We start from the raw sequence: 21,912 nt of genomic DNA on the forward strand, positions 1-21,912 counted from the left end.
TACATATATATATATACATTCTTTTTTGTGTTATTTTCCATTATGGTTTATCACAGGATATTGAATATAGTTCCCTATGCTGTACGGTAGGACCTTGTTGTTCATCCATTCTATGCATAATAGCTTGCATCTGCTAACCCCAAACTCCTACTCCATCCCTCCCCCTGTCCTGGCCTTGGCAACCACAAGTCTGTTCTCTATGTCTGTGAGTCTGTTTCTGCTTCATAGATAAACTCATTTGTGTCATATTTTAAATTCCACATATAAGTGATATCATATGGTATTTGTCTTTCTCTGACTTACTTCACTTAGTATGATAATCTCTAGTTGCCTCCGTGTTGCTGCAAATGGCATTATTTCATTCTTTTCATAGCTGAGTAATATTCCATTGTATATATATATACCACATCTTCTCTATCCATTCGTCTGTCGATGGACATTTAGGTTGTTTCCATGTCTTGGCCATCGAGTATTTCTTAATCAAACTCTGATTACATCTTCACTAGCCCAGGCCCTTTCGTCTCTGGCTTCAGCCCTCCTAATGGGTCTCCTATCTTCCAACTTGCCCCTTCAAATTTATGTGCTTCCAGAAAAATGTTTTTATGATACTAATCTAGTCATATCAGCTGCTCCCTATTGCCCATAAGGTGAAGATCAAAGCCCATGACTTAGTGGAAGAGGAGCAATTGGAGTGTGAAGTAAGGTGACGGGCAGGGGGACTTGAAGAACCTTGGATTCCAGAGTGAACGAGGTGCATTTATTCTCTGGTTGTTGAGAGTTTGCAACATGAGCATGATGTGGTAGCAAACTAATCTGAGAGGAACATGGAGGAAATTAAAAGTCTACAGCAATTTATGTGAGAAGAAGGGGGTGGTGAGGGGCTCAGAAAGTTCTCTGCTGCCAAAATATCAACCAGCAGAAAATGAGTCGTAAACATGAACTAGACTGTAACTGTCTCTGCTTATTTTCCTTCATCTTCTCGGCTGTGAACAACTTGGGGACAGAGGCTGTTTCTTTCATCTTTAGATCCAGGATGGCACTTGGTAGGTGCTCAAGACTAAAATATAGTGATGAAGGACAGGATGATTAAAAGGAACTTGCCTTGTTCAGAGAGAAGGAGAGGGGTACCATCCTTTGCTCCTTTTCTCTCTCCCTCCCTCCCTCCCACCTCCCTGATTCAAAGAGCCAGTTATAGAGTGGTTACGTCGTGCTAGGCACTAAACTAGACACTTGGGACCTAGAGACAAATATAACATGATTCTTGCCTTCAAGCTCACAGTCTAGTAGGAGAGGTAAACACGTTTGCAGATAACTTAGTCCTGATTTTGATATCAGTTGTAATATAGCATGGTCTATACTACAAAGGAAATATGAGCCACATGCAGTGCAGTCCCGGGAGATGGAGTGTGTGTCAGGGAAATTCACGGATGGCATCTCATAAGCAGCAACAGGTAAGCAGGAATTTAAAATATAAGTAGGTGTGTGTCAGGCAGAAAAGGGAGGGAAGAGCATTCCTGGCAGAAGAAACATGTGCAAAATTATATCATGAAAGAGATGTGGGGAAGAGTGAAACGTTAGACGGATGCTGAGGTACGGTGTGGGCAGTGGAGAATAGTAAGGTATGCGGGGTAGGGTGGGGAAAACTTCAAGGTTGTGGAAGATGAAGCCAGGAGGCTACTGGGGGACAGATTGTGAAGTTCTTACATTCAGAGTAAGGGAATTGATTTTATTCTGCAGGCAGTAGAGAGCCAATGCAGGGTTTTGTTTTAAGCCCAGAAGGGCATTGTAATAACAGAGTTTTAGGACGTCAACTCTGACTGGAGCATTGAGGGCAGCCAGAGGGAGAAAGGAAATCAATGGGGAAGCTTTTACCCAGGCAGAGGAAGAAGGCTAAAATATTTAGAAAAATCATGAACAGAGCACCTAGTGACTGCTTAGGTTGGAAGGATGGGAAGAAGGGAGTCATGAGTCACTGGGGCAGGACTAGGATGGGGGAGAGCAGGGCAGGGAGCAGAGGTGGCATGGCTTATAGAGCTGACGGGTCAAGCTGACGGAGAGTTTTAAGATGAGGGAAGAATGTGTATTTCCCACGCATTCACCTTTTCCTCAGCCTTCACTGCAGTGTAGGAACCTCTCGCTTTGGGTTACAGTAACATTCCTGGATGCTTGACCTTCATCTAGCATTACCATGTTTCAGTCTTTCCCACACACCAGGGGTCACCAAACTTTTTCTGTAAAGGGCCAGAGAGTAAATATTTCAGGCTTTGCGAGGCCGTAGGGTCTCTGTGGCAACCGCTGAGCTCTGCCATCATAGGGTGACAGCAGTGATAGACAATGCATAAACAAGTAGGCATGGCTGCACTGCAAAAAACTGGATTTACAAAACCAAGCACCGGATCCTGAGTGCAGGCTGAGCTTTGCTGACCGTTGCCATGTGCTACGGTGTCCAGCCTTCCTAAAGTACCACTTTTACTCTTTCTTGAGTGCCTTTTCTTCAGAGTTTAAAAAGCATCAACTGGCCTCTCTCGCCTTCCAAGATGGCCCACACTCTGGCTGTGGAGTGTGTATCTCCCTGAATAAACCTTCTTTCTCTTTAAAAAAAAAAAAAGCATCAACCAAGAAGTTGCCTTTGCAGGTCCGCAAACCCTGTCTCCCCTCAGTGGTCCACGGGCACCTGCCCACGGGCACCCTGCCTTGTCTGCTTCTGCTTCCCTTTCTCCTTGGTCCTTATTTGCTACTGTAAGGAAGTGAGCGAAGAACAAGCGCTTCCAAGCTGAAAAGTACATCAGAATATTTCTGAGAAATGAAGGCTTGTCAAAGAGGCCATCTTCCCTCAAGTCTCCTAAAGGAATCATGAGTGATGACCCCTGGCCAAGAGCATCGGATGGTATTTGGAAAGTTCATCTTCTTGTTCCAGATTCCTGACTTTAAAGGTCTGCTTTTCCCTTGTTGGTCTTTCATTTAGAAAAGTGCATTTCTGCATGCACGCTCTGACCTTGAAGTAGCGCGTTACAAGCTGAAACCCAGAAACCTCATGCTGCATTACGAATTCCTTCAGAGAGTCAAGCGGCTGCCCCTGGAGTACAGCTACGGGGAGTACAGAGATCTCTTTCGCGATTTCGGGACCCACTACATCACAGAGGCCGTGCTCGGGGGCATTTATGAATACACACTTATCATGAACAAAGAAGCCATGGAGAGAGCAGGTACGCTGCCCAAGGACCATGGTTTTACTGATGGGGCACATGGAAGTGTGAGTTAACAGGGAGAGGCCTCCATTCCTTGTTGGGGGAGGGGTTATGAATTATGCTCCTAGTTTTCCTCATCCCTCCCTGGCTGTACTTTCACAGTTTCATTTACAGATTCCTCGTCGTTTTTTGAATTGGTTGATGTTGGTCCTCCTTTGCCAGCCCTCTCTCTGGGCAGTCCTCTTTTCTACATAACTCCCTCTAGACAACAGCATCTAATCTCCTGGCTTTAAATGCCTTGAACATGCAGATTATTCCCAACGTATATGTCTATCCTGAATCTCTTCTGTGCACCCAAGAGCTCATGTGGAAATGTCTCTGAGATACCTTCATTTGAGTGTCTAATGACCATCAGAAACTTAACATGCCCCCAAAGAGAACTTTTGCATATGTTTCTTTGCAGTCATCCGCATCTCAGAATGGTTCCATCATTCAATCAGTGGCTCAAGGCAAAAACCTAGGCGTCAACCTTGATTATTTTTCTTTCTTTCCAATCTATTAGTAAGTCCCATCAGCTCTACCCCCAAAATTACCTTTTCTCTCTATCTTGACTGTTACCACCTTATGCTCACGCCAGGAACAGTGTTTCTCAAAATTTAATATGAATGTGAATTATCTGCAAATCTTGTAGGAGGTAGATTCTCATTCAGTAAGTTTGAGTTGAGACCCAAGATTCTGCATTTCTAACCAGCTTTGAGGTGATATCAGTGCTGTTGGTCCCTAGACCACACTTTGAGCAGCAATGTTCCAGATTATTATCAGAGCATCCAAACTAATACTCAACTCCCATTCCCTTTCTACAATCCATTCTCCATCCAGATATTATAGGTCTTCCCACTTGCAATCAACTTCAAGTCTAAGGTATGATTTCTTCCTCCCAATCCAGTATTCTTTCCTCCAACATGGCATTTGTCAGGTTAAGTGACCTGCCCTAGGTCACACAGTTTACAGTGGCAGAGCCAGGGCTTGGTTACAGGTCCAGTGTACTTGCAAGAGGACACATGGTGTACAAGGTAAATTTAGATCAGTGTGGCCTCAGTCTTGCCAAGATCAAGGGTACTGTCCTCCATACCAGAGGTTTCAAAAGCACTTTTCATGGTTCCTCAGATTGCTTACTACAGAAAGGTTCTATGATCAACTTGGATAAACATATAATAGATCCCACTTTTAGAGTTTCACAGGTGTGCTGAAATCAAGTGACCACTCCACCTCTTTTGATACAACATTTGTCACACTGGCTTGACTGCAAAAGCCTGGTTTCTTGTTATTCTTACTGTTACAAGAATTATAAGAGATATCATCATGGAATTCATGTTTCAAGGAACATGCTTTGGGGAAAACTGATCTACACCAACATTTCTAGACAATCCCAGGTGCCAAAGCTGTTCTCCTCTCCTTTCCCTGACCTCACAGTGCTACAGAAAGGTGTTTACAAGTCACACCGAAGACTTCAGCAAGCCCAGGATAGGACGATGCCTTGGGGAGAATTAGAAAGGAACAGATGGGCAATGGTCCAAAAATGGAGAAGAAATAAGGGAAATCAGCTCCTTTTCTTTGCCAGGCACTATACCCGACACTTCGTAAGCATTAACTCAACTAATCAATTAACAAATTCTTTCTACTATATCAAAGAGTAGAGTGGGAAGGGTCAGGGGAAGGGGGACAGCATGCAGCAGCCTCTACTCACTGGATCAATCCCTAGAGATTTGATAAGGAGCCACATTTTTAGAAAGTGACTCTGAGCATGTCCTGTCTTTGGAGAGCAGCAAAAACCCTCAGAGTCTTTGAAGAGGCTGAAAGGGGAAGTCGATGCTGATCTCTAATGAGGTCTCTACCCTGGTGCCAGGAGCTGCCTTGCATTTCTTGTCATCAGGCTGGCCACCCATTAATTTACATCTGAGTCCCTGTGGGCCTCCAGGAAGGGTTAGGCCTCTGGAATCAATCACAGGAAAAGGCACAGGACAAATTACCTTCTAGGTCGTGAGCCTCTTTTCTTGCTTCCTTCAGATTATTCTCTTAAGGATGTCCAGGCCTGTGCCAAACATGATTTTAAAATTGGCGTTGCCATAGAAGAGGTCTACGTCAAGCTGGGTGTGTCGGTTGGCAAGTGCAAGGGCATTCTCAATGAGATAAAAGGTGAGTAGCAAGGGCATGTGACTTCTCTGCTTATCTTCCTTCCCTCTCTAGAACCCCAGACCCAGTCGCTCTTTAAGCTAAAGACTGGGTGTTCCAAGGCATTTCAATTAAAATAATAAATCATTCAATAAAAATCTACCTAGCGCCTACTACGTGTTGGGTATACAGAAATGAATGAGATGGTCTCCCTATCCTCATGGTACTCACATGAAGTAGGCAAACAAAGAAGCAAGGACAAGGCAGTGATAAGCACCAAACCCAGTCTGGAGCATCAGGACAGGCTTCCTAGGGCAGGGATCACTTGAATTGCAACTTGAGGTTGTTTTCAGGCAGGAAAAAAATCTAACGCTGAAAATTTGCTCTGGGGGCCAGGAGTTGGCCTGGCTAGAGAAAGGATGCTCTAGGCTGGAGGGGTAGGAGCCAGGTGGAGGCAGTGGGGGAGACAGGTGAGGCAGCTAGTCCTTACCTGAAACAATGGGAGAGATGGAAACTAGAAGGACAGGCTAAGCCACAAATCATGTAGCAGAGTCCACATGGTGGGTTAGACCAGGAAGTGAGTGCTGAAGCCAGTGTGTAGAACCAGGTGTCTGGGAGCAGAGAATTTGGAGGCCACACAAGGGAGTTGGGAATCGACACAGCGAGTGGAGTAGGAAAGAGAGGCTGATCAGCAGAGCTCCAATCCTGACCCCTTCTGCACCCCGAGCAGCTCTCCTTCACCTGCTCTACTTACTAAGCTTGTCCCTGTATATGTGATCATATGTGAAGAAAGAGTTCCACAGCCAAGGCAAAACAAAATGAACTGCAGGTCTAGAACAGTTTCTTGTGACTGATACATGGTGGATACTGTTGTTTATTTTGGTGGGGCTGGGTTGGAGCACGCATCTTACATAGGGAGGCACGCAGAAAACATAGGTGCTCTTTAAAGAAAACTTGTAAAGTAACCCCCCATCCAAGTTACTAGATAGAGCACTGCCCAGCACCCCAAGACCCTTGTCAATTACAACTCCTCCCTCCCTTTGGAGATAACACCATCCTGACTTCCATGTTCAACACCTCCTTCCTTTCATGATAGTTTTACCACTTACATGTATTGCTAACCAATATGGCTTAGAGCTGCTTGTTTTTGAACTTTATGTGGATGGAATGTAATCTTTTCAGTTCTTTTTTTTTTTTCATTCAACACCATGTTTTTGTGTATAACTATAGTTAGTTCATTTCCACTGCTGCATAGTATTTTATTGTATGAATATAACACTTTGTTCATCCTATTGTTAAATTGGGGTTATTTCCTGTGCCAAGCAATTATAATCAATGCTGCTGTGAACATTCTCACACACTCATCTGGTGCACATGTGCTAGGGATTCTCCAGGGAATATACCCAGGAGTGAAATTGTTCGGTTGTAGACTATGTACTTCTTCTAGACTGGGTAATGCCGAGTTCTTCTGAAATGGTTATATCAATTTACAGTCCGACCAGTAGTATACAAGACCCCTTTTTTATGATGCTCAGGTGTTGCAAGCTCAGAGTGGAATGGAATAGTCACTTGCCACCAGTTCCTTTGGCATTGGACACATGGAAAAATTAGAATAGGAAGGACTCACTGATAGGATTGGGGGCTTTCTGGCAAACTCCATGAGAAGTCAAAATAATAATGGTAGACACTGTTTAGTGAGTATCTATTACATCCCCATGCTCACCCTTTACAAATTTTCCCACCTTTGTCATCTGAGACAAAGAAATGATTTCACTTAGAGCTTACGCAGGGTTACATGGGTAAATTCCTTCACCCTAGTGCCTAAGGTTTCTTATCTGCAAAGTAAGGATTATATAGTTCGTATTTCATAGTGAAGATTAGTTGAGTTAATACATGCACAACGTTAGATTAGTGAATGACACGTAAATGATTAATAATCTATCTCTCTACCTACCGATCTATTTACCTATGATCTATTAATCTATCCCTATGTATGTACGTATGTATCTATCAGCTATCTGTCTTCCATAGACTCACTTAGCAACTAGCACTTACAGATGCTAAAAATAAATGTCCCTTTCTTGCCCTGTCCCCAGCTTGTGTCATATATGATTGAACTGCCCTTTTGCCCCTTGCACTGTGACTCCCTTGCTGGCAGGGATGCATATTGTCCACCTACATCTCCTAGGCAAGCTCCATAGATATTATGGTAACCAGGTTGTCAGTTAGGTTGCAGTAAATCCCAAGGTGTGAAAATGGATCCCCTGACATGCCAGGTCTCCATGTCCATTCCAGACAGAAACAAGAGAAACACCATGGTGAATGACTTGGTTGTCCTTGTGCGAGGAGGGGCAAGTGAGTACATCACTGCCCTGGCATACAAGGAGCTGCCGACAGCAGAACTGATGCAGGAATGGGGAGAGGCGGTGCAGTACAACCCAGACATCGTCAAAATTAAGGTACGTGCAACCGCCCTACCCATCCTTCTCTCTGTTCAGAAAACAGCTTCTGAAGGATTGCTCTGAGCCAGGGTATGGAATACAGAGCTCAATAAGACCCAAGCCCTAATCTTGAGGCACATACATTATACTGGAAAATATATCTGGAGTGAACCAATTGTAATACAATGCTCAACACCAGCTAGAGAACCCTGCCTCCCTCTCACTTGGGCCCCCAAGTTGCTAAAGGAAATTAACCATCAGCTTCTAATTCCAGCATTCTTAAATCAATATTTTTTCCATTTCATCTGGGAATCACTCATTCAGTTATTTGTTCATTTAAACGTTCATGCCTGCAACCAACAAATTGTAGCTAAGTTCCTGCAATGTGATAGGAACTAAGGCACTGGAGGAAAACAGAGGAGGGTGCAAGGATGAAAAATACAGTCTGTGCTGAACAGTAAGATGCTTGCATGCATTATTATCTTACAGGACAGCATAATACATCGTGGTAATCACTAACATGTTTTGGGCACCTACTATGTTCATGATACTCTGCCAAGGACTTTAGGAATGTTATTTCATCTAATTCTCATGAGTCTGCAAATTAAGTGTGCTTAATTTTGTGGCTGATAAAAATCAAGGTCACAGGTTGCATCCATCTGTGACTGCTCAAGAGTCTCTATTAGGTCCAGACCTGAGAATTTGACCTCTTCCCTCCCCTCCTGTGGGTTTGGTAAATAGAAGATAATGATCCCAACCACCTGTCGCCCAAACAACAGTTTTGCAGCCTTAAACTAAAAAGACGTTTGCTAGAACAAGACTGCCATACAAATCAGCAGTGGTAGGTCCTTGCCTGTGGGGACTTCAGCACGGTGTCCATGTCACATCTTACACTGTCCTCTTCTTGCCATTGTCTGTACAGTCATTGATGGTCCAACATCCACCCTCCCGGAGATTTACTCTTGCAGCCAAGGAGAGGAGTTAAGAGGCAGGAGCTCTGATGAGGGGCTCTGCAGTTACCAACCCTGGCAGTTTTCCAATGTCTTTATTTATATGTCAAATGCACAGTTTCTGCATAACAAGAAAGCTGCCATTCATTCCTTTCCTCTGCCACTTATTCAGTAGTGACACTTAGGGTACAGTTGCTGGCAAGCATCGAGAAGGATAAAGTCAGCCATAGCTTGCAGGCAGCTCCAGAGAAATCTGGGATTGGCTGATGGCACGGTGACATTGGTTGGTATCACAGACGGGCATGGGAGAGAACAGAGTTCATGAGAAAATAGATCCCTGGTCTTTGCTTTTTACTTATATCTTACCTGAATCTTTTTTTAAACTTACAATTAATGGATTGCCCTGGTTACCTATCTAAATAGGTTGGAAGTGCCAGCCTGGGCATTGGGAATGTCGAGTGTCCAGCAGCATGGGATGTGTGTTTTGTGTGTACGTGTGTGTGTGTATGTGTGTGTGAGAGAGAGAGAGAGAAGGAGGGAGGGAGGGAGGGAGGGAGGGAGGGAGGGAGAGGGAAAGAGAGAGAGCACACACACGTTAGCGTGCTAAGCATCTCAAACAGACCTGCCACCATTCTCAGAGATATAGCACTTTACTGAAGGCACAGAGAAGCTTCCCAGCATGTATGTGATGCCCTGGAAAGTATCATATCCACTGTTAGTGTAATGTTGTGAAGGGCTGTGGAGGCTGAAAGGGGAAAGAGATTAGAGAATGAGAGATGTTTCCAGCGGTGGAGGAGGTGAATTTGTTGAAGGTTTTATGCACTTCTTCTGTACATCGCTAACCTGAGTTGGAAACATCTATTGTGGGCATGGACTCTTTCTGGCAAGAGAAAACTGCATATGACTTCACATTATCTCAAAATGATTCTTGGCAGAGTGAGCTTACCAGGTAGTTGGAGCAGCAGTTGCTTTCCAGGAGGGCGGAGACCACTCGATGAGGAATTCCTAGACACAGAGTGTTGGCCAAGGCTTGTGTACATAAACGAGTCTTGAAGATCAAGATCTGAAAACACAGTTCCTATAGGAGCTGGGTAGGCAGAAAGGGAGACCACAGAAGAGCCCATTCACAGTGTTTAGTGGTGAACTTCGGTTACAGAGAGATGGCTCTTTGTTCAAAGAAGAGGTGGAGAAAGCAATGGACATATATAAAGAGAACTTTGAACACAAAAGATTGAAATTACATTCAAGATAAAAAAGATGAGGGACTTCCCTGGTGGCGCAGTGGTTAAGAATCCGCCTGCCAATGCAGGGGACATGGGTTCGATCCCTGGTCCGGGAAGATCCCACATGCTGCGGAACAACTAAGCCCGTGCGCACAACTACTGAGCCTGTGCTCTAGAGCCCGTGTGCCACAACTACTGAGCCCACATGCCACAACTACTGAAGCCTGCGTGCCTAAAGCCCGTGCTCCACAACAAGAGAAGCCACCACAATGAGAAGCCCGCACACCACAACAAAGAGCAGCCCCTGCTCACCGCAACTAGAGAAAGCCTGCGCACAGCAACGAAGACCCAACACAGCCAAAAATAAATAAATAAAATTAAATTAAAACATTTTTTAAATTTTAAAAAGATAAAGACAAGCATACGTCTAAAAATAGAAGTAAATTTTAGAGTATATTTGCTTTGTGGTTATAATAAAATTAAGGAAAATAAGGAATTTATGAAATAAAAAATAGAAGCTGAGATGTGTAGACACTAATCAGATGAAAGGGGAAATGGCTGAATGTAGGAAGCCAAAAGCACAGTAGTAGAATCAAAAACTACATTGGAAACTATAAAGAACAGAATTGACGCTACAGGAAATTGAGTCAGTGATGTGGAAGGTGCTATAAAAATGTTTCTGTAATGCAGAAGCAAATGACAAAGAGATTAAAACAATGATATAAAATAAATATGATGGACAGAGTACAGAAGTGGAAATCTAAAAACCAAAGACTTCTTCCTGAGAAAGATCCAGGATTAAATGTGAAGATGCATTAATCAAGCACATAATAAAGGAAACTTCCCTGAGCTGATAATGCAAAATGAACAGCTCATTGAAAAGGAGGTAAAAGTACTGAAGATAAAACAATACTGAGACACACTGTGGTGAAATTTTTGACTTTGAGGAACAAATAGATCCTACAAAAATAAAAGTCGTACTGGTCTTAGAATTCTTCGCAGTGCTAAATGCCTAAAGATTATGGAGTGACAACCACAAGATCTTGAAGGAAAAAGCTTGTGGCCCAGTGAAATGGTCCTTAAGGGATGAAAAAATCCCCAAGACATTCTGAGATATTAAAAGAGTCACATAGAGGATTGCCAGATTTAGCACTCGAAAATGCAGGATGTCCAGTTAATTCTGAACTTCAGACAAATAAGGAATATTTTTTTAGGATAAGCATCTTTCAAATATTTCATGGGATATATACTAAAAAATTATTTGTTGTTTATCTGAAATTCCATTTTAACTGGGCATTCTGTATTTGACTGACAACCCTAGTCACAAAGCCTACCATCTCTGTACATTTCTATAGTGGTCGAGGTGCTAGGTTGTGGTCTGGGATTCAGGCTGATGGAGAAGCCATGGTAAGGAGCTTGGCATGGCTAAGCATAGAAGGGAAAATACAGTAGTGAGTGATTCATCTAGAGGTCAGGAGAGCCTAGGTTATGCAGCAGTGAAACGCCCCCAAATCTCAACGACTTAGTTCAACAAAAGTTTATTGCTCAATCACACATCATGTCCAAAGTGTATTGGTGAGGGACCTTTTCTGAATATCTCTCAGGGATCCAGGTGATGGAGGCTTTATCTTGTCCTGTGCTCCCAAGATCACCAGAGCAGTGGTAAGGGAATGGGAAAAGTCACCACACTCTGCTCCCAAAGCTTCAACCTGGAAGGGGCCCTCCCTCACTGCTCAGAAAAAGTCACATTGCAAACCTGCCCTTAAGGATGGTTCAGGGAAAAACAGCCCTGCCAAGTGCCCAGAAGGAAAAGAAGCTGATATATTTGGTAAACACTGATAATGACCATCACACCTTACTAAAGCAACTTATTTAAAGATTCTCTAAAAGCAAATTACTCTGATTAAGAGAAGGTTTTGTGTTTTTCTTTAACCTTTTATTTTATATTGGAGTATAGTTGATTAACAATGTTGTGTTAGTTTCAGGTGTACAGCAGAGTGATTCAGTTATAATGCAGATGCTTTGGTAGCATGACCTGGTAAGATAATGTCAGACTTAGACTGCCAGATCTCACTGGAAAAAATGAATTCTGAATTCTAAATAAGGAAACCCATAAATGTAATTAAATGGAAATAACACAACAACAAAATAGTTTTGCCACACATGAAATCTTTCATGTGTAAGGAATGATACAATTTATAAGAAACATGTCTTAAAGGAAATAGACAACTCTCAGAAGAACTCAGATGATAAATATGCAAAATTTTAACTTCTCTAGGAATAAAAATGAAAATTAAAGTAAAAATGCAGTATTCTTTCTTTTTTAATTTTTTAAAATTTATTTATTTATTTGGCTGCATTTGGGTCTTCATTGCTGCACGCGGGCTTTCTCTAGTTGTGGCGAGCAGGGGCTACTCTTGGTTGCAGTGTGCGGGCTTCTCATTGCGGTGGCTTCTCTTGTTGCGGAGCACGGGCTCTAGGCACACGGGCTTCAGTAATTGTGGTACACGGGCTCAGTAGTTGTGGCTCGTGAGCTCTAGAGCACAGGCTCAATAGTTGTGGTGCACAGGCTTAGTTGCTCTGCAGCACATGGGATCTTCCTGGACCAGGGCTCGAACCCATGTCCCCTGCATTGGCAGGCGGATTCTTTTTTTTTTTTTTTTAACATCTTTATTGGGGTATAATTGCTTTACAATGGTGTGTTAGTTTCTGCTTTATAATAAAGTGAATCAGCTATACATATACATATATCCCCATATCTCCTCCCTCTTGCGTCTCCCTCCCACCCTCCCTATCCCACCCCTCTAGGTGGTCACAAAGCACCAAGCTGATCTCCCTGTGCTATGCAGCTGCTTCCCACTAGCTATCTATTTTACATTTGGTAGTGTATATAGGTCCATGCCACTCTCCACTCTTGGCAGGCAGATTCTTAACCACTGCGCCACCAGGGAAGTCCCCAGTATTCTTTTTTACCTGTCAAATTAATGATGATTAAAATCTGTAATACTCAATGTCCTTGGGAGCGATGAGATGGGAACTTTTATATGATGAAACAGGAATATAAATTAGTACAACCCTTTAGGAAAAGAATTTAACTGTATATCTCCAACACATTATAAATGTTTATAGCTTTTGATCCAATATCCCTAAATGGAAGAATCGACTAAAGAAATCATTTAAAAAGTTGGTAAAGATGTATCTATAAAGACATGCCTCATTTTATGTTACTGTAATCCTTATCCGAAGTTTCAGTTACTCATGGTCAACTGCGGTCTGAAAATATTAAATGGAAAACTCCAGAAAGAAACAACTTATGTTTTTAATTGCATGCCATTCTGAGTAGTGTGATGAAATCTCACACTGCCCTGCTCCATCCCCACCTGGGATCCCCACCGTCAACATCATCTGCTCCTGACATCCAACCATCGACATGATCGTGGTTCAGTGATCTAGCACCACCCAAAGCAGATGATCCTTTTGATGATACATCAACAGTAGCCTAACACTATGTCACAAATCCTACGTCATTCACCTCACTTCATCTCATCACCTAAGCACTTTATGATCTCACGTCATCCCAAGTAGAAGGGTAAGTACAGTACAATCAGATATTTTGAGAGAGAGAGAGAAACAGAGAGACAGAGAGAGAGCACATTCACATAACTTTTATTACAGTGTATTGTTATAATTATTCTATTTTATTTTTAGTTATCGTTGTTAATCTCTTACTGTGCCTAATTTATAAATTAAACTTTATCATAGTATATGTGTATAGGAAAAAACATAGTATATGTTGAGTTTGGTACTATTCATGGTTTTGGGCATCCACTGGGGGTTTTGGAAAGTATCCCAGCTGATAAAGGAGGACAACCATATTTGTAGTAGCAAAAGGAAAAAGAAAAATGGAAACAACCTAAAGATTCAATAACAGGGGTAGAGTTGAATACACTGTAGTTCACCAATACAACAGGATACTCAGTACCCATAAAAAATCATTTTATCAAGGATTATTGAATGGCATGGGAAAATGCCATTCAATAATATATGATGTTAAGTGAAAAAAGTGGAATGTAAAACTTCACTTTTCTTATGCCACCAATTTGGAGTAAATATCTGTCCATCTACCCATCGGAAAATATATACTGAAAGGACACAAGCCACGATGGTAACAATGCAAATCTTCCACCCTCCGCTTACTCACTGTGACTCTTGCCAATCTCATTAACTTTTCTGTGCCTCAGCTTTGCCATCTGTAAAGTGGGGATACAGAAGTCTACCTGACTCATAAGATTGTTGTGAAGATTAAGTTAGATAACATATGTATTTAGTTCAGCACCTAATAAATGCTAGCTATGGCAATAATTATTTGTTATCGTTAAGAACAGCAGTCACCAGGGTCCATTATAGAGAACCGCATGGAGTTTCATAGACAGCACCCACCATCTCTGTGCATCAATATGATCAATAAAAGTTCCACAAGGTCAGGTGTGCTAAGGACCCAATGATCAATGTGAGTAGTTGGGATTTTGTGTTTTTGGGAAAGATGGGGAAGAAAGGAGGAGGAAGGAAAGGAGGGGGAGAGGGAGGGAAGAAGAAGACAAAAGAGAGAAAGAAAAACAGGAAAAAAGAACCAGCAAACCAAAAAAAGGACAAATAAGCCATATTAAGTTAAAAATGGAGCTGTGGAGGGAACCCTGTGGAATTGCTGCTAAGTTCCAAGGCAAGCCATCATAGAGAATCCTGGGATAGAGGTTGGAAATGGGAATAATCGCCATTTCTATCACCAATCATCATGTGATGAAAAAAACACATATTTGGGTTAGTTAGTAGGAAAAAACCCACAGATTTGGGGTTAGAATCCTGGCAATGTGCTTTTATGAGTTCTTTGACTTTGTTCAAGTTACTTAACGCTCACCTGAAATGGGGCTAGTAATTGCTCCTGTGTGAGGATGAAGTGGGATCATATGTGTAAGTCGCCAGCACACAGTATACGTGGACGGTTTATTCCGGTTCTGCCACTGACCTACTCTATTTCCTGGAGCAGATCTCGGTACTGGTAGAAAAATGCCTGGGGGGTTAACGGCAGGTTAAAGGCAGCCTTTCAAGGTGCTCTGGCAGGGAGAGCAGGCTGTTGGAGGAGCTCATGTGGGTGTACAACTATCCCCCATGTAGCCCCGCCCTCCCATGGGTGGCCAGCAGGCTGGACCATTCTGCAGACAGCCTCTGGATCAATTCACTGACCACAAAACGGTCAGACAATGGGACCACCAAGGGGCCTTGCTTTGCCCGCTGGAGTGAAGGTCAGCATCAGATGCATTAAGAAATGGAAGCAATTTTCTTCCCACTGGAGGCTTCTATTAGGCATGATTGCCTGCATTTAGACAGACCCTAAATGCTCCAGGGCCAGATCAGGGCAGGATCACAAACAAAATCTGGAGAGGAACCTGGCCCTGGAGCTGAAACTCGAGCCAAGAGGCTCTGAACATGTTTAACTACCTCTTTGGATGTTGCCTCTGTTTTTCCAAGCCCACAAACACTACCACATCTATCTGTGGCTTCCAGCTCTCCAACACTGCTGTGCCCACTGAGAGCACCACTCACCCTGCTCGCCGCACCCTCACCTCCATGCCAGCTGCTATGGCCCTAATGAGGCCTCCCATTCCCCTTTCATTCTTCCACCCACTTTTATTAGCGGCTCTCACTAAGCTCTGGGCAGGACCCCGGAGATACAGCTGAGCAGTATACAGGTCTGATCTCCAGGAGCTTACAATCTAATTAGAGAAGAAGGAAAAAAGGACTTCAACCCGAGACGCTGACCACAAAGGAGCGAAGAGGTAGAATTTGCCTCAGATGAGGTAGTATAGACAGTATTCTGAGAGTTTCATGGTGGGAAGGTGTTCTTTGGAGCCCTAATGGTGGCTCTTGCAGGCCATGACGGATTTTCACAGGTTTGGTTGGGGGCGGGGATGGGGAGTGACGTTGGAACAATGCTCCCATGATACTTTCAAAGAGTTGCTTGCAAACCATCTCCCCTCCCCAACCAAAAACAGATTAACTAGCCGCTCCTCTCTACCCATTACAAGTTACCACTGTTACCTATAACCACTGTGTATCTGTTAGTACTTTTGTCTCTGTCTCTAGATTCTGAGTTTCTTGGGAGTGGGATTTTATCTTACTCATTACTTACGCTTCATGCCTGACACTTAGAAGGTATTCAGCAAGTGTTTGTTGACCTGAACTCGAATGAGCTTATTTGTGGATATTGGGTGGGATGGGAATGAGAAAGGGTAGGGCATGCATCCAGTTCCATATGAATCCACTGTGGTCTGCATGCAGCAAACCTGCGCATTCCCGTAGAGCCTTGCTTCATGTTTCTATGTGATGAATGTTTTCTGTTGAAATGAGTGCCTTTGCTCCCTTCCCAGGCAGAGCCTCTCTACGAACTGGTGACAGCCACGGACTTCGCCTATTCCAGCACAGTGAGGCAGAACATGAAGCGGGCCCTGGAGGAGTTTGAGAAGGAAGTCAGCTCCTGCCAATGTGCTCCCTGCCAGGGGAACGGAGTCCCTGTCCTGAAAGGTACCATTTCCAGTGTCGCTTGTGGCAGACGTCCTCTGGATGGGCTGGTTCTGGGGCCGGAACACATGATCACATCCACACACTCTCCAGAGGTGTGCTTCTAGGTCAGGGTTTCGTGTGTACATCCAGGGGAATTTCCAGGTCATTCCCCAATCTTCTGCCTCAGGCCCCAGGGACTGTCATAAAGCTCCCTTCTTTTTCTCAGAGGAAAAAATATGAGCGCCCGCGCCCCCGGCCATTTGGAGCCTCTTAAAGATGAGCTTCTCCACCTTGATTGGGCATTAGAACCACTGGAGATCTTTAGAACTACTGATGCTCAGGCCCCAAATGTGATCATTACGTGAGACTTTCTAGAGAAGAGACCCTCATCAGGAGGGCTAAACCCTCTCCTCTCCGGGTAGTTCTAATCTGTGGCCGGGGTGTGACTCACCTTGGAGCACCACCTCCCTGGAGCATAATGAAGTAGGGTTGGACCAAGGAGGTGCCTGCACTCAGGTACTACTTATGGCAAGGCGCCTGATGTCCTCTCAGGCTGCACCTGAGAATCACCCAGGGAGCTTTTCACAAACACGTAGCCCTGGGCCTCAGCCCAAAATAGTTAAAGCGAATCACTGGGATTGGCCTCTGAAAAAAAAACCTACCAGATAATTCGTTGTAGAGTGAGGGCTGGGAAGCTGTTCTACAGCTGAATTCACTGACAGGATCCATGATTTTGCCAAGCTTTTAGACTAGCGGGAGAGCTAGCCGTGACCCAAGGGTTGCACTGAAATGCACCAGTGTTAGGACCAGTGTTAGCCTGACTATCTCCCAGGAAGTCAGAATGCAGGCATCTAGAACAGGCTGCTCTGGCTGTCAGGATACCTAGGTTCTAGCCACAAGGGACACATGGGTGACAGCAGCATTAAACTGAAGGCAGGAGCAGGCTGAGACTGTGTGGTCTGTAACAAGGAGTGGGGATGGACTCTGGGACTCTGTCCTGGTCAAAGAAGAGGCCTTCCCTGGGCTGAGCAGGGGAAACACCTTGTGCATATCCTGACCAATACATGGTGAGACGATTGGGGGATGGGGGTGGTGGCATGGATGGCCCACTAGAACTTGATTGCTAACTTGAGGGTCACATCCGGGGTCACTGCAGGGGGCAGGGCAAATGTGAGCGAGGCTGGGGCCTGGGATCTTCTGCTCCTGTTGTGATGGGCTAAGGAAGAGTCCGGTCCAGCATGATGCCAAAACAGGGCATCAAGAGCAGCTGGGTACAGTATATCCCAGCCCAGGGAGCCAGCAGGACTCGAGGCAGAACTCACATGGTTGAAGCAAACTCAACAGAGGGGACACGAGAGAAGATCTGTTCTCAGGGAGAAAGATTCCACCTGCCCAGCTGAGATGGAGGGATGTGTGTCTAGCTTCTCAGATGGGATGGAAATGAACAAAGCAGATGTAAGTGACAGCCTAAGAATGGGAAATTCTCCATGAGGACCAGGACCTGTAAGTGAGGGTCAGTTCAGCAGGAAGTGGGATCCATTCACCAGCACCAGGTTTTGATCTAGGGGTGCTGAAATCCCCCTTGCCTTGTGTGTAACTTGGACCTAGAGACTGGGACCCACTGGAGGCTTTACTTTGGAGGTGAAGGAGAAAAGGAAGCCAGAGGCTGGAATGCCGATGGGGCCCAGCCTATAAAGGACAGTCCTGTAAAGAGAATTCGTATGATTCAGGTGAGAGAAGGCCCAGGGTGACATGTGACAGATTAACATAAGGAATAACCTCCAAAATGTCAGAACTGGCCTAAGGTAGCATGAGACATCTAAGGGTAGTGAGTTCCCCATCACTAGAGATGTTCAAGCAGAGACTAGACAATTACTTGTGGTGAAATTGAGCATCAATGACCATTGGCCCCACGGACTTCAGTAATGTAGCTTCTGACCCCCAAAACCAATGTCTAGGTCAAAGGTCAGCTAATGGGTAATTTTCCTCAACAACTCGACATCATTCCCTGTGGTGGAATAAACACCCTTTCATGAGCAAAGGACCCTCAAGAAAGGAGTGGGTATTCTTGGCACTGAACCTTCTTATTTAAAACCATTCACTTAAACGTTTGCCCTATTTTAACCTAATGGAAAAGCCGTGATGTGGAGGGAGGGGTGAAGTCTAGGAGCTCTTACTTCATGTGGTATGATTCATACTGTCTCTGCATCTTCTCAGGATCACGCTGTGACTGCATCTGTCCTGCTGGATTCCAAGGCCCTGCCTGTGAGATCACCAATCGGAAAAGTAAGGAGTCTGTGAGAGTTGGTTGGGAAAGGGAAGTCTAGGGAAGTCCAGAGAATAATTCAAAAGAGCAAGAGCAAAGTCGGGGAGTGGGCTAGGGAGCTGGACACTATGAAACTTGAGATCCATCTTGACTCCTGATTTTATATTTTATTATTTTCACAACTGAGAGTGCTCCATGTTACAGGACTGCTAATGCATGGCCTCTTCGAGTCATCTCTTTGAAACATTCTGGAATGTTTATCTTTTTTCTGTTTAGTGAACTCCTATTCAGCCCTCAAAATCCAACACAAATGCCCCTTCTTCTGTAAAAATTATTCTAATCCAAGTAGAATTAGTTAATTTCTCCTGTGGGATCCCATAGGACTTCGAACATGTATCCATTACAGCTCTTAGCACATTCTGTTTTGGGTTGTGTGTGTCTACCTCCCCTGTGTCTGTGAGTAGGGATCATGTCCCATTTACCTATGGGTCCTCAGGTTCCCACACAGTTGCTGCAGTTGAATTAATAACTGAACGACTGGACTACGATGAAGGTCTCTTCCAGTTCTCAGATTCTTTAGCCAGTTTATTTTCTAAGAATTCTTAGCACTGCCTCCTCCCGCCCCCGACTCCTCCCCTTTCTTTTCCTTTCTGTGACTTTTTTGGTGATACTGTTAAAAAAGGAAATGGCACATCCAATAAAAACACCAAACATTTATTAAGCAGTCCACTATGTACCAGGCACCTTGCTGAGGGCTTGGACTCAGTGTGGGTTCAAATTCCATCTCCATCATTTAATAGCAAATTACTTGACCTCTTCGTGCCTCAGTTTCCTCATCTGTAAAATGGAGATGATGATATTAACTACCTCATAGAGTTGTCTTAAGTCTCTCATGAGGCATATAAAGCACTTGGAAGGATGCCTAACCCATCGTAAGAGCAAAATAAATATCGGTTAGTTGGTTTTAGAGCAAAATAAATAGTGTTACTTTATATTTCACATATATTAAATCCTTTCATCCTCACAACAACCTCATGAAGTAGATACTGTCAATACCCCCATTTTATAGAGGAAACTGAGGTTCAGTGGGTGGCTAGCTAACTTGCCCAATGGTCACACAGTTAGTAGGTGTAGGGACCCAGGTTCAGGTCCAGTGAGTCTGACTCTGTAGCCTTTGCTTTTGGTGACTGCTCTGCTCCCCTCCCCAGCAAAGTGCTCGAGGGGTGTCTCCACTCCCTCTCCTACTACATCTAAACCAGGCCCCCCACAGTGACCTGCCCAGTAAGAGTGTAATGGCACAGCCACAGGGTTTCCACTGGTTGGAGGAGACCTTGGAAACCTCCCACTCCAACTATCTCATGTTATCAATGGGGAGGCCCAGAGATATTAAGTAATGTACCCAGAACTACACTGCAAGTTAGAGGCTCAGCCAGACGCGTGATCTATCATGGTGGATGTAATTGATTATTTGCCAGTCTCATCAACGACCAGAAATCCTCAAGGGAAAGGCAAATGTCAGGGAGGGTAGAGCCCAGTGTTATTACTTCATTTAAAACACACAACGGCCACATAGATAACAGAGCTCCCGCTTGATACACTGAGAAGAAGTAAACTATCCAGCATCCTATAGCTGGGAAGTGTCTAAGCTGGAAACTATTCATTTATTCTACTAATATGGACTCAGGGACTCCTATGTGCCAGTTTAGGTGCTGGGGTTCAGTGGTGAGCAAATCAGATTATAGTTCCTGTCATCATGGAGATTGCTCTTTAGAAAGACAGACCAACATCATTTGACTCGTCCCAGAAATACATTTAAAGTTTCAACTGTAACTGCTACAAAATGCTCTGAGAGCTTAAAATATGAAGTAGTGATGGGGAGTTAGGGATCAGGGAAGCTTTCCTCACAGAAATAACACTTAAGCTGAGATCTGAAGGGTGAATAGGATTGACCAGATGAATAGAGGAGGGAAGAGTATTTGGGGCAAGGAGAAGAGTGTGTGCAAAGGCCCTGTGGTAGAAGGGAGCACGGTGAGCCAATGGCCTGAAAGAAGGGCAGTGGACTGGAGTGGGGAGATCAGAGATTCAGACTCCCAAAACCCTAGGGTTTATACACCTTACCCCTCCTATAGGGCACCAGAGTGTCATAAGGGCTAATTAATGTTCATTGACCTTCTTTCTTATAGATGTCCCCATTGATGGGAAGTGGAATTGCTGGTCAAACTGGTCTCCGTGTTCTGGAGGACATAAAACAAGACAAAGGCAGTGCAACAATCCACCTCCTCAAAATAGAGGCAGCCCCTGCTTGGGCCCTGCTTCAGAAACACTTAACTGTTAAGGAAGGGAAAGCATCTAGCAGGTGATGCTACTGTGGGCTGCACACGGCAAGGAATCAGGCCAGCTCACCCCCCATGCCTGCTTCCATCTGGAGCTGGCCCAAGGTGGAGGGCTGTGCCATTCAGAATGTTTAAAATAAAGATATTATTTGTAAAATGCACACTGATTTGAACAGATAGTAAGTTAAACAATAATTATAGTCTCCTGAAGGGCTTAGGCGTCCTGGTAATCTTCACTTTGCTCATCTCTACAATTTTATTTCACTCACATTTACTACCAGCCAGGAACTGTGTTGGGAGCTGTCCGTGTGAAAGTCCCACAATCCACCACTGCCCTGTGCATAGTAGGTGCCGAATAATGAATCCATGAATAGATATTAAACTGTTCCTGTCTTGAGGAGTACACCGTCTCATTCAATGTCAGTTGGCAATTGGCGGTTCATATTTATTGAATGATTAGTGTGTGCCAGCCACAGTGCTCTCAGTGCATTCATTCATTCATTCCATCCTCATGACAGCCTTATAAGGTGGATGCCTTATCAGCCTATTAAACAGCAGGAGAATTGGCTTAGAAGAGTTAAGTGATTTGTCCAAAGTTATGCAGCTAAGGAGTAGGGGGGCTGGGCTGCAAATCTGGACACTCAAGCTCCAGGGTTTTAAACCCTTTTCTTTTAAATTTTTATTTATCTATTTGTTTGTTTGTTTATTTATGGCTGCGATGGGTCTTCATTGCTGTGCACAGGCTTTCTCTAGTTGCTGCGAATGGGGGCTACTCTTCATT

General features: G+C 44.1%; 1 protein-coding gene across 1 annotated transcript in view; it reads left to right on the top strand.

Moving 5' to 3' along the window:
* C8B (complement C8 beta chain) overlaps positions 1–21,192 on the top strand; it is a 39,376-nt gene extending 18,184 nt beyond the window's left edge. Inside the window, exons 7-12 of the mRNA XM_061186528.1 lie at positions 2,966–3,206; positions 5,256–5,384; positions 7,656–7,823; positions 16,404–16,553; positions 18,750–18,818; positions 20,982–21,192. Coding sequence (XP_061042511.1) covers positions 2,966–3,206; positions 5,256–5,384; positions 7,656–7,823; positions 16,404–16,553; positions 18,750–18,818; positions 20,982–21,133 — 909 coding nt within the window. The 3' untranslated portion in view covers positions 21,134–21,192. The remainder of the gene's footprint in view (positions 1–2,965; positions 3,207–5,255; positions 5,385–7,655; positions 7,824–16,403; positions 16,554–18,749; positions 18,819–20,981) is intronic.
* The last annotated feature ends 720 nt before the right edge of the window (positions 21,193–21,912 follow it).

Source organism: Eubalaena glacialis, chromosome 3 (genome assembly GCF_028564815.1).
Source record: "Eubalaena glacialis isolate mEubGla1 chromosome 3, mEubGla1.1.hap2.+ XY, whole genome shotgun sequence".
NCBI lineage: Eukaryota > Metazoa > Chordata > Mammalia > Artiodactyla > Balaenidae > Eubalaena > Eubalaena glacialis.